General features: G+C 42.8%; 1 protein-coding gene across 2 annotated transcripts; it reads left to right on the top strand.

The window, feature by feature from the left end:
* Positions 1–964: 964 nt before the first annotated feature.
* Positions 965–13,060, top strand: nr2f6a (nuclear receptor subfamily 2, group F, member 6a). Of its 2 annotated transcripts, none has more exons than XM_080441010.1 (6): positions 965–1,864; positions 2,243–3,054; positions 4,634–4,728; positions 6,607–6,935; positions 7,379–7,625; positions 10,353–13,060. In XM_080441010.1, exons 2-6 carry the CDS (start codon positions 2,786–2,788, stop codon positions 10,625–10,627), a joined length of 1,215 nt encoding a protein of 404 aa, XP_080297136.1. In that variant the 5' UTR covers positions 965–1,864; positions 2,243–2,785; the 3' UTR covers positions 10,628–13,060. The 2 variants fall into 2 exon arrangements, with proteins under 2 accessions (XP_080297136.1, XP_080297135.1); XM_080441009.1 differs by having other exon boundaries at positions 6,604–6,935.
* The last annotated feature ends 227 nt before the right edge of the window (positions 13,061–13,287 follow it).

Below are 13,287 nucleotides of genomic sequence, written 5' to 3'. Positions count from 1 at the left end.
TAATCACACGCTAGGGCCTCCATAGGATTTAACCACTTAAGCCCCTATATACTTCTCTGTACGATGAATATCGGAATTATCCGATCTATTAAGCTCACAATGTGTCATGATGCGACTTGTTGTGAGCTTGTAGATCTGCTATTTCCGAAAATCGTAAAGTTATTTATTTATTCATTTGAGTAATTAATAAATGTCACCTATGACATGCCCAAATAGCCACACCAGGGATAATGTGGTTAACAGCTTCTATTCAAGGGTAGAAAGTACATTCTTGCTTATACTATGATTCCTACTTTGTGAGAAGAATGAGTGTGATTTGTTCTGTGAAGCAGTATGGGACTGGGCTTCAATGAGCAGTAGCAGCAGCAATGTGTAACAAACTTTTCAATGCGCTTGTTCTATACCTGGAATAACTTGTGAATGTGCATGGAGGCCAGACAAAGAGTAGATAGGGGATCATCTTGCTGTTTATTTGTTGGAGAGCTTCAGGCTAGTCTGGTATTGTCAGGGTGCGTTGAGTCAGGCCTTGGGGTCACGCTCTCTGCATCTCTGAGGAGAGAGAGCCTCCACATTCCTCCTACACACACATGTGTGTGTGTGTGTGTGTGTGTGTGTGTGTGTGTGTGTGTGTGTGTGTGTGTGTGTGTGTGTGTGTGTGTGTGTGTGCGTGCTGCCCCACACAACCCACTCTCTGCTCTTTGACTCCAATAGCCATATAAGGCAGCCGGCACCATGGTAACCGCAGGGCTTGAATAGCAGTGTCAAATCCCTGAGTGAACACACACACACACACACACACACACACACGTGCACACGCACACACACACACACACACACACACACACACACACACACACACACACACACACAGGACTGCCCCCTCCCCCTCAGCACACACTCCCTGTCGCTCCCTCCCTCTGTCTTGCTCTCTCTCTCCCTCATACACACATAGGTCGAGAAAAACAGACAGAAGAGGGGAGAGGAAGAGACAGAGAGAGCAAGAAGTGTTGTATGGTAGCTTCAGAGAGACCAGTCTGTCTACAGCCCTGCCCTTTAAAAAAAAAATCTTAATTCAATTTGTGGACTGTGGAGCCAAAGAGAGAGAGAGGGAGGGAGAGAGAGAGAGAGAGAGAGAGAGAGAGAGAGAGGGGAAGAAGAGAGAAGTCCCTTCCCCCCATTTGTCTGAGGTTGAGCTACAGGGATAGGCTGCTCAGTGCAGAGTGCTCACACTCACACGCACAGACGGAAAGGAGCACATAGGGCTAGGCCGCAAGTCATTAGTTCTCGGTGGGCAAACACTGACAAAAGGCTGGAGGGAGAAGCCTGTGTTAGCGCTCGGGGAGCTATGGAGAGCTAAACGGACCGACGCCTCACTCCGGTCCCCTGCCCTCTCCTGTTTTGTTTTTTTTGGAGGGAAGGCAGCAATCCGGCACCAAAGAGAGCATAATTGCTACAACCTAGACCCTCTCTCACAACAACAAACGAGAGAGAGAAAGAGAGAGCACTTCCTTCGGATCTATCCGTGGAGGAGAAGGGGAGGGTGTCAGAGGCTCAGGCGCTCCACGTAGCCTGTTAACAGCTGCAGCTGGATGTGCCTCGATGAAACCCTCGGCCACAAGAAAGTGAACCGTGTGGCCATCATCAAGTTGTTTTGCTTGTGGTGATCTGGAGGGCTTTTTTTTTTGGTGGCTCAGGATGAGGCTGCTGCTCAGGAGATCACATAGAGCTCTGTGTGCCCTGTTTTTGCTCCCAGTCTCGCTGGATGGAGGGAAGAACTAGAAGAGAGAGAGGCTATTTGTCTTTAGCCAACACGCCTTTCTGAATGAGGGAAGCCATAGACGGTGCGTGAACGTTTCCTTCCGAGGTAAGCATAAGAAGCATGACATAATTTGTATGCCGATTTCTATCCAATGTTACAGTATAGCCAAACAATAACAGACAACTCTTATATCAGTGGTTGCTATGAGCTAGCCAGTAGCCACCAATTCTTGTGTGAGGGGTACTTTAAGAGGGGTGGTCATGGTCTCTCTAGGCATGTGCTGCTAAGGGCGAGCTGTACTGAGGTCCTTTTTCAGCCATTACTGTGGCTACAGACAGAGCTGGGAGTGGAGTGTGTGTGTGTGTGTGTGTGTGTACGCGAGAGAAATTTCACATTGTGTCATGTGAAAGCTGTTTGGCAAAAAAGGCTGCCTTTGCTCTCTTTTTGGATATTGTGTGTTTGACTCATTGTTTCCTGTGAAAGGTTCATTGGCTGAGGCGTGAAACTGTGCGACTGGACAAGTCTGTAAAGACGCGACATCTCAGGAATTGGGCCAAAGAAGAAGAAGAAGAAGAAATTGCACAAAGAGTGACTAACAGTGCGGTAAAGAAAGAAGAAAAAGGCATTGTGATCCACAGGCATGCAAAACAAAAAGAAAGTTATCAAGCTGAGACTGTTTCCAGGTCATAGTGGAGTGGGAGGAGACTAGACTCTCTGGTGTTTTCTTTTTTTCCTGCCAAACATTCTCCACACTTCTTTGAACCGTGCTTACTCCTTTTGATGTCTGCTCTTTGAACTGAGGATACTTTCCAATTAAGTCCACTGCTGTTTTTTTAAGGCCAACCTGGAAAACAAACATAAAATAACAACAAACAAGGAAATCTTGACACTCTTCAGGTGGAGAGGAAGCAAACAGACAAGCCTTTTCTTTTCATTTTCTTTTTTGACCATTTTTGTCAGCTTGACAGCAACCAAGAGTCTTGGCTGCCTGTCCATTTTCCTCAGCACTGGTTTGGTAACCAAGCGATGGCCATGGTCAGTGGGGGCTGGGGAGATCCCAACGGGGGCACTAACGGGTTCGGGGACAAGGGCTATCTGAAGGCAGAGGAGGACGACGGCTCTCCCCAGGCCGGGGGCAGCGACATGGAGGCCGGGGATGACGACAAGGCCTGCGTGGTGGACTGTGTGGTCTGTGGCGACAAGTCCAGTGGGAAACATTATGGAGTCTTCACCTGTGAGGGCTGCAAAAGCTTCTTTAAGAGAAGCATCAGACGCAACCTCAACTACACCTGCAGGTGAGAGGGGCACTCTGGGTAGTTGGTTGTGTTTGGACAATAAGTAATACACACATGTTCATGATCATACCAGTATAGGTCAGTGGTTCTCTAATTGGGCCCCCAGGGGCCCTTGAGATGGTTCCAGAGGGTCCCCAGCTAAATGAGTTAATATCATTTTGAATCAAAATCATTGAAACTCTATTTTGTACTTCAGCAATTCAACAATAGCCAGTCTACAAGCTCACAACACGTTGCATCTCAATGCGTTGTGAGCCTGTAGATAAGCTATTTTTGGGGGAAATCTTTGAATAAATGTACACACATGTTCTCTTATGGGTCTCCGTGACACAAAATCTTTTCAGATGGGTAGCCAAATACATATACATTTGGGGGTCCTTGATATGAAAATGTTTGAGAACCACTGATAAAGGTCAGTGGAATTATGGTTATAATGGTACAGTATATTTATGGTATATTTTTATGGGAAATGTACCAGCACTGTACAAGTATGATTCTTCACGTGTCTGGTTTGTGTGAATTCTATACATAGTACATTGCGTACACACAAAGTGACACATTTATGTATATGTGTCATGAAGAGGTGTGTATTTTAATTAAATATTTAATCTCAGTTCTCAGTTCCGTTATAATGTATAATGGATACTCCGGGTCTACAAAGGAAATGGATACAAATTGCTATAATGAGTCATGCATTAAGACAACCTGACTCTGCCAAGCAGTTAAAATTGCCTACAGCAGATCGTGTGTCTGTGTGTGCGTGTCTGTGGGTGACTCATCTCACATAGATCCACAAACATAATATTCCTCATATTACAGTTCTGAAAGCATAGGAATATCTAATAATACACTGCTGTCCTTCGCATACAAAAAAACAAACCTTCTGTTGTCTTTCATGGTGGAAGTATAGGCTACCTCCATTGACATAGGGGTTCATACATTTGTATGCATGACCTATATCTGAAAATGGCACTACAGTGATTATGGTCTGGAGTCAGGACAAACATAACTGTACTTCCAAATGCAACTGAAATTACAAATGTGATTGAAGTCATTCTTAGTGAGTCAAGCGGCTGGCCACTTCTCATCTACTCCTCCTTACAGTTGCCTCTAGCCACATGAAAAATCCATGATCATGATGCAATATTAATGTTGCAGTCGTTCATGTAAGGAAGGCACCCGTCGGCTGCTAGACACTTATATAATCTGTGAAATCAGCTTTACATATATTAAAGTGTATTTGAATGGAAGGAGCTTGCTTTGTTTCAAATCATGTTTACTGCCGCTGCAACAACGCTTTTCTCCATTTGCATTTGGCCTGAAGTAGCACTGGTTATGCAATTATTTACCAGCATTGTCTGGTTGCTTCAAAGCAGACGAGCTGCTTGCTGAGGTGAAGGCATATAATACAGCCTGACAGTGGAGGTCAACCAAAATGTGATTGCTGCTATAGCTGCTACGGTGAAAACATGAGCCTTGCTTAACCCTGATACAAGTGAAGGCTAGAACCACAGTGATTGTCTTGTGCATAAATCAATCACAGTAATCCCATAACATCTATGTCTGTCTATGTTATCAGGTCCAACAGAGAGTGCCAGATAGACCAGCACCACAGGAACCAGTGCCAGTACTGCCGCCTGAAGAAGTGTTTCCGTGTCGGCATGCGCAAAGAAGGTATCTTCCCATCCTGACCCATAAGTCTATTATCCGTCTTAATGCCCCTGGAACACAGCTTATTGGATAAGCAACAGTTTTTTGGGGGGTATAAGTGTTTTTTTAAGATTGACATTTATAGGTAATTATTTAAGAACCCTGAAGAGTTTCTCAAGTACTTACACCTGTCTTTGTGAAGAAATGAATATGAATGCGTTTGGTTTATTAACTACCTTGTCTATAATGTTGCGTGAGCCTGATACATAGACTAGAGTCAATAGCATACATGGCTGTGTGGCCTATCACGACTAAGCCAGCTGCGCATATCGGTTCAATGCAATGTACTTAGTGGCTTAATATAGTGCTAAGACACCTGTGTCCCAGAGTATCAGTCATTCAGGCAGACCTCTATATCAGCCCTAAGCCTCCGCTTGTATACAGAATCCCTGTGCCTTGTTGGCTAGATGAGCTGCAATCCAGCAACGATTTCATCCTAAGTGGAAATGAAGTCAAAACGTGATTGTTCTTCAGTGTGATTTAAATTTAACGGAATTAAATGAATAGCCGGCTATGTACACAGACTAGTAATGCTGCAGGTACATTTATTGAAAAGTGGCATGTTTCTCTTGAGGTGCGTTGTGGTGTTTAAACTAAGTAATCAGGTGGAATCGCAAGTGTAGTGATCATCTCAACTGGCAGAAGCTGTTCCTTTCCGACAAGCCTCCCCTGTTTCCGCTGTGTTTTAGCAGTTATCTCAAAGCTTTAATTCTTTAATGAATAAATGTAATTTTGTCCAATCTGTATGGTAGAGTATGTTAATACAATATAACTTATACAATTGGGGTGGTTGTATCTTGGCTCCCTGCTCTTCTATTGAGACATTTAGATCATGTCAAACTCAAAGGTCATGTCTCACCTAGACACAGGATCTGACACGAATTTTGAACTGATCAAGATTCAATGTATCCCCTGAGCAAGCCGGCAGGTTCTATTAGCTAAAATTTCAGCACTTTTGCAGGAAACCGGATTCAAAAGTTACACAGTGCAGCTTTAACAATCTTCAATGATTTGAATTCTGGATACTGTTATTTAAATGTGTATTCCTTCAGAAATTTTACAATCACACTGTTTTAATTGATTTATGTTGATTTGTATTGTATGAAATTGGAAAAAAGTAATGGAATATAACGTGCCCACAGATGCTTATAGCATGCCCTGCTGTGTTGTTGATATGGATTACTATGCAGAGTTAGGTTTGGGATGAGAAACAAAGGAATGTGAATTATCTCTGAGATTCTCTAATAGTTTTGCAAGTCATAGCTACAACATCATCCTCTACTCTCAAGGCCAAAATTCTGTTCTCACATTTTAAAATAACAGTTATAGAAGCTGTCCTCTACTTAAACGCAAGAGAAGCTCGTACTCTTAATAACCACCCTGACATTTCCCCTCCAGTGGAGAATTAATCTTCTAGAAATTGAAATACCCCCCAAAAAAAGAAAATAAATCCTCGCCTGTGGTATACGTTTTATTTCTGGAGATAACCTTCAAGTAGCATGTGGCTGCAGTCTAGTAATGTCTCCGCAACTCCACTGTTATTGTCTGGGAATCAATTCTGTGCTCAGCTGTGCCCCCTTTTAATCTGGAATTAGACCATCCTAATCTGGTCAAGGCCGTCTGTTGATAATCTGTCAAACCCCCCTCCACTGAGCACACATGTTTTCAAGTTGGCCTCCTCGCTGGCTTCGCCCCAATAACCTGTTCTCCTCATTTCTTTTATCCTCCCCCGCCCCCCCAAACCCCCCCGCTTTTGTCTTTTGTCCCTCTGTTTGCCTGTTTGCTGCCTTTCTCCCCTCCTTTCCTTTTCCTCTTTGCCCCCACCACCCCTTACTCCAGCAGTCCAACGTGGGCGCATCCCACCTCAGCCCAGCCTCAGCCCGTCCATCACCCCCTTAGGGGGCGCCAGTGGCCTTGGAGGCGAGTTCTACAATAACAACAACAACGGGGGGAGTGGCGGAGGCCAGCCTGTATCGGAGCTCATCTCCCAGCTGCTCCGCGCCGAGCCCTACCCCAGCAGCCGCTACGGTCACCAGTACAACCAGCAGGCTGGCCCAGACAACGCCATGGGCATCGATAACATCTGCGAGCTGGCGGCCCGGCTGCTCTTCAGCACCATCGAATGGGCGAGGAACATCCCTTACTTCCCTGAGCTGCCCGTATCAGACCAGGTCAGTTGACCATACTTTATAATAAACTGCAAACCTCTCATAGGGCTTTGAATCAATTCACAGTGCAATGTGCTTCACACATGACAAATATGCATAAAAACACATTCTGTTGTGAAGAGGACATGTAAAAGTCTGATAGTAATACTTCCTAATGCAGTCTGTGTGACAACTGCAGTTTATCACAACTGCGGTTTCCTTCAGATTTTCACGTCTTCACAATAGAACAATTCTGATTTAAACAAAACAAATACATTTGCCCTTTAATTTCTGCTTCAGAGAATATTCACAACATTGAATCCAGAACAATAGAATATATATATATATATATATATAAAAAACGTTACTTTTATGTGGGGGAGGAGGGGTTATTAGTGTCTATATTTGTTAGCGCCACATTGCTGTTTGTGTAACGAGATTCCCATGGATTTTGTACCCATCCACAGGTGGCATTGTTGCGGCTGAGCTGGAGTGAACTGTTCATCCTGAATGCAGCCCAGTCAGCCCTGCCCCTCCACATGGCTCCCCTGCTGGCCGCCGCCGGATTCCACTCCTCGCCCATGTCGGCTGAGCGCGTGGTGTCCTTCATGGACCAGGTCCGGGTGTTCCAAGACCAGGTGGACAAACTGAGCCGGCTGCAGGTGGACTCGGCAGAGTACAGCTGCCTCAAAGCCATCGCGCTTTTCTCACCAGGTACTGTCTTTCTGTCCATTTTAATTTGTAACAGTGTAAAGTCCTGAATGTTAACTGAACTCGGACAGTGTACAAATGCAACCAAATGGGACCCGTATTGGACATTTGTACACTCTCGGAGGGACGAAAAAAGAGAGCCTTGAAGAATCTATTCAGTTAAGATAACTGAAGACCTGAAGAGTTAGATGTAAGTGCATCCTGTGCTATAGCACCATCTTGTGGCATATTCAAGAAACGACATTCAGCATTATCTATACAGTAACTGATGCTGTAATTTAAAACTGCAGCACAGTGTGAAATACATTATAGATGATCTATTTTAAACAAATAGTAAATCAATGGAGAGTCCAGCACTTGTAAAGTGGGTGCCCAGTTACTGCTGGTGGTAACTGGTAATACGCAATCCATTTAATCAAATTGACAGAGAATTCAGGGCTCTCGTGCTTGCAGAGACTGTTTTACAAGTCACAGGATGTGCACAACCAGCTTGAGTGAACAAAAATATCCCAACAATATGTTACAATCACATAGTCAACTTGAAACTTTTATGTCCCCACATGAGGCAAAACATTTAGATTGCTTGATAAAGAATACCTTTGTTCAAGGACACATAGACAACCATTAAATGATAGCCACAGACAACATCAACATTTAGCATTTGCAAAGTAAGTGAAATGCCGTAACTAAGTATACAATATAGCATTGGGTTTCCTGTCTGTCCTGCTGGCTTCTTCCAATTAATCTTTGAGATGCTGAAGAAAGTTTCTGGCATTGACTAAAATGTATAATCAATCATATACACACACACCTACACATACTACATACACATCCCTCTGGGCTGGTGTGAGCAGCAGAAGCCAAACAAATGTCCACAGTTTGCAGTTTGGTGGGTAATTTGAGCACAAACATCACCAGTGTGTTTGCGATGCTTGACTCAGCCATGGCCGCGAGCACCCAAGCCTCCCCCCCGCATCGTAATTCTTCTACAGTTTTCTCAAGCTCATTCAAATACAACTGAACGCTTGACTCTGTCATAGTGTTGTAAAATGTGAAATCACCCACCACAGCCGTCCTCTGTGCAGATATGCTGGGAACATATTTTAGCCGGTCAAATTAGGTCCTTGATGGGGTTCTGGGGGATCCCCAGCAAAATGATTAAACTTTTTTTTAACACAAATCTCTTACGGTGGTCCCTGGCACAACATATTTTAACCTATTAAAGGGATACTTCACTTTCACATAAAATAAACATTAAAAAAAAATGAAAGAAGTTATGGCAAAATAAAGGCCCCCTCACACATTAGTAGGACACTCTAATGCGTGAGGGGGCCGTGATTTTTCCATTACTTTTTTCATTTATTTTTAATATATTTTTTAAATGTTTATTTTATGTGAAAGTGAAGTATCCCTTTAAGACCGGGGAGGTATCTGTGTCACTTTTAGATTTCATTGGCTATTTTAAAATAGCAGATATTCAAGCTCTTGGTGCCACGCTATGAGCTTGTAGATCTGCAATTTTTGAAAACCTGTGAAAATGTGTGCAAAATTTTTGAATATCTATATATTTTTTAAACCGAACATTTGTAACCATTTTGGGTGGTCCTTGACATGAAAAAGTTGAAAGAATTATGTTTGGCCGCAAACCCCCATCAAAATATGTTGTTCCAGGGACCTCCCAGAAGCAAAGATTGGAGTTAAAAATGTTGTTTCAAAAAACATATGTATTCAAAGATTTGCACAAGTGTTCAAGATTTTTTAATAGCCCAAAGTATAAAATAATGGTTATAGCTAAAAATCTGAAATGGCACATATATGCGTTCCCGGATTGAATGGGTTAAGATGGGGGTCCGTGGCCAAATACATGTCAATTTGGGCATCCTTGACATGAAAATGTTTGCTAACCACTGCTGTACATCACTGGAGGAAGGAGGGAAAACCATATAAATTGTGTTTATTTACTGCAATACAAGAAAAGATCATTATGCAAGAATGACACATAAATGAAGATACGGTTGAAAATGGCTTAAGGACCATACTGGTGGTCTGGCATGTCCAGCCCATTGATTACAACTCAACTGCACTGTTTGGACGAGTTACCAGATTTCACTATTCTTATAATTCAAACATTCAGGTGATAAACTTTGAGGTGATAAAATCCAATTCTGTGATTCTCCAGCTGATGTATCTTTGTCATCATAGATGTTTGAATTTAGTTTCTTAAACGATCATTTCTCCAGGAACAACATTTTGCTTAACTTCAGATCAGTCTGCGTTTACCTTAAAACTCAATGATAACTTTGACAAAAAAGTAACAGAAAGTTTACTGTGTTGTTTTGTGTTTCAAGTCTTTGTAATTAGTTTTTCATACCATACTGAAATGAATAAAATCCAATGGTATCCTTGGGAAAAAATAAATAAAAATACTGTATGCTTTGGAAAATGTTAACTATAATGTGAGTCATCATGGTTAATAGCTTCACATGCCAGACCACTGGTATGTTCTTTTTAAAGTGTCCGTTTAAGAGACTGTATGAAAATAAGTCTGGGTTATAAGTTTGTTATTCAGAGATGCCAAGGAATTGCATTTGTATACTTGGCCTTCTGGGTCACTGAATTGCATTATCGGCTGGCATCTCAAACTTCTTCCATGCTGATCACGACTCTTTATGTAACCTGCCCACACAATTAAGTAACATTCCATCTCCCCTCCCCCCTCTACCCTGAAAGATGCATGTGGACTGACAGACCCGGTCCACGTGGAGTCTCTGCAGGAGAAGGCCCAGGTGGCCCTGACGGAGTACGAGAGGATGCAGTATCCCAATCAGCCTCAGCGCTTCGGCCGCCTGCTCCTTCGCCTCCCCGCCCTGCGTGCCGTTCCTGCCGCCCTCATCTCGCAACTCTTCTTTATGCGACTGGTAGGCAAGACGCCCATCGAGACTCTCATCCGTGACATGCAGCTTTCCGGAAGCTCCATCAGCTGGCCCTATGTCCCGGGACAGTAGCCCCCCCCCCCTCACCCCTGATGAGACAGGTCTCCGCCTTGGCCTGGTGACGACACGGACCCACAGGAACCCTCTTGAGTCATCACTATCCATCTGTGTGGTTCTGCAGACCCAGTGCCAGCTGGCCATCATATGTACTGTACATTAACCGCTCTATTCCCCCTCATGAATTGAGCCCTCCGTTTCTATACAGGCCCACAGAGGAGAGTGGGGCCTGTGCCAGCCCGGGCCTGTCCTGGTGCCAGCCCAGTAGTTCTGGTGCCAGGTCTCAGGCCAAAGGCCAGCTCTGTCCTGCTGGGCTCCGATATGGCCATCAGAGCCAGCCATGCCATCACCCACATGCCACAGGGACAAAGGATCCCACAATCACATGCAGAGGGCAGCACTGCCTCGCTACAAATACATACTGTATTATGGCCAGTAATGCCCTGCCATGGAAGCTCACCAAAACAATTTGCTCCAACCTGGACTCATTTTCCATTGCTCATCATTTGTGGTATGGTGACTTTGATTAAAATTGGCACATTCAATCACTGATGAAAAAGGTTGGAAAGTGCAGGAAACCGTAGTTGTGTGATAAACTGCAGTTGGCTGTATAAACTGTGGGCCCAGTAAGAATTGGGACCATTTTGCCTCAAGATCTTTGTCCTGAGAGACTCAATCTGTGCACATCTGTGTCAAAGTTCAGCCTGATAAGGGTATTGACCATATTCACACTACATCTTACTGGGGAGCAGGGGGGTCTTCCCACCCCCAGAGTATAAAGTAAGAGCAAAATGGACACAATGTGACTATGGTACATGGCACTAGGGGAACCGGAATGAAACTGGACCAAGGAGAATCCACCAAAGTCTATCACATTATCACTTTTTTTGATTAATCAAATATAAATACACATTAAATTGTGGATCCAGCAAAACAAACCAGTTAAAAGCTGGTGGATGGCCTCTGACCTCCCAGTTATCAGCTGACGAAAATAATCTGTTTGATTTTCACTGTAGTTGAAGAGAAAATGGCCACAGATGAATGGCAACAGACTAATACCTCACAAGACATCAGAATGCTTTAGTCTGATATTTCCTTACAGCAAGCCTCTGAAATTGTCCTTCACCACAAGCCGCCTTCTTTTTTGATGAAAATTTGGAACACTTGTGAAATATGAAACAAGTCTTAAACAGCCCCAAGCTTCAAAAACGTGCATCTTTTGTTTGTTGTTGAAAGAGCCCGAAGCGGTCGTTTTCATTTCATGTCTGAAACCAGATGTTGTATACAACGAAAACTGTGTCTGACTGCCTGATTGTTTGGTACTAAGGTTTGTTATAAGTTGAATTTTTTTGTTTTGTTTTTTAATGGATGAGGGAACAGACATGTCACATGTAAATTATACTTACATGCTAAAAACAAGGAGCCAAACAAATGTAGGTGGTGCTTCAAAATTGCCATAATCAACTTTACCATTGGAAAGCTATCAGAGGTTTACTCAAGTCTACGATGTTTGTGCAAGAAAAGAACTCAAAAATGTATTGAAATGTGTGTGTGTATATATATATATACAGTATATTGAGGCCAAGTCTTTCTTCTGCATGTTAAATTTTTGTTTTGGATCTCTGTTCAGTTCAAATTGTTTAATTCTTTACACAGTGAAATTCTGAAAAAAAGTGTTCTTTTGAGTGTTTAAACATTTGGTTAATTGTTTGCTCCTGTTTTTTGTTTTTTTTTCCTTAAAGTTAATATTTACATAAAATACCTCTTCCATCTGTCAAGATGTAAAAAATAAAATAAAAGAAGAAGGAAAAAAAGAACTACATGCCAATATGGGTGAAATCACATTGCCATCAATAGGCTGCTTCTGCCTCCCATCACTAAAGCCTGTTGACATTTTTTGTCGCCGCAGCATAAATCAGGCTTAAAGCAACCAAATGGCTCTCCCCTCTGCTGAAGCGATGTGAGACACTATCGTACTGGACATGAATCTGACAGATGGACTGCACTTGGGAGTATATACAATGCCAAAATGTCACACTACCTGTGAGGAGCTGAAGGAGGACAGGGTCCAATGTTCTGCTCCACCAGGATTTACCTCACGAGGGTATTTCAAGAAGCATGTTTTGCAAAGGTAACTTTCAGGCTCATCACGGCACAACCTCTGAACCGCCTCTCGATGTTGAATTTGACGTTAATCCACAAAACCATGAGTTGCGTTCACAATGTTCTCTCTGGAGAAGGAGACGGTTCAGCTTCTTGAAATATCCCCTGGCCTTTTGACAGTAACTGAGATATTCTTCCTTTACTCACTCAACTCCTTTAATCTCACTCAACGAGGTCCTATAAAGAACAGAAAAAAAGATAAATGTACTATTACTGTTTGTGTTGCTGAGTTCTCTAGTTTTTTATTTTCATGTGTATGGAAGCATTATTAAAAGGCCAGAATCTAATTGTGAGCTTATTACTTAAAATGTTTTGTAAAAGAAAAAGGATTACACACTTTAACATTTCATACATTTGTATGCTACTACTATAAGAAAATGCTTGAGACTTAACTATACTGAAAGAAAAAACTTGAGACTTTACTATACTGAAAAGCAATTTATTGATGACGTTACATTCTCAGTGGTTACAATTTCAACGTATTACATATTTTATACATTTCTATACAAAAT

The sequence above is a fragment of the Gymnoscopelus braueri genome, assembly GCF_963280865.1.
Source record: "Gymnoscopelus braueri genome assembly, chromosome: 10".
Taxonomy (NCBI): Eukaryota; Metazoa; Chordata; class Actinopteri; order Myctophiformes; family Myctophidae; genus Gymnoscopelus; species Gymnoscopelus braueri.
Note: the sequence above shows the minus strand (reverse complement) of the source record. Positions and strands in the feature narration are given on the sequence as shown.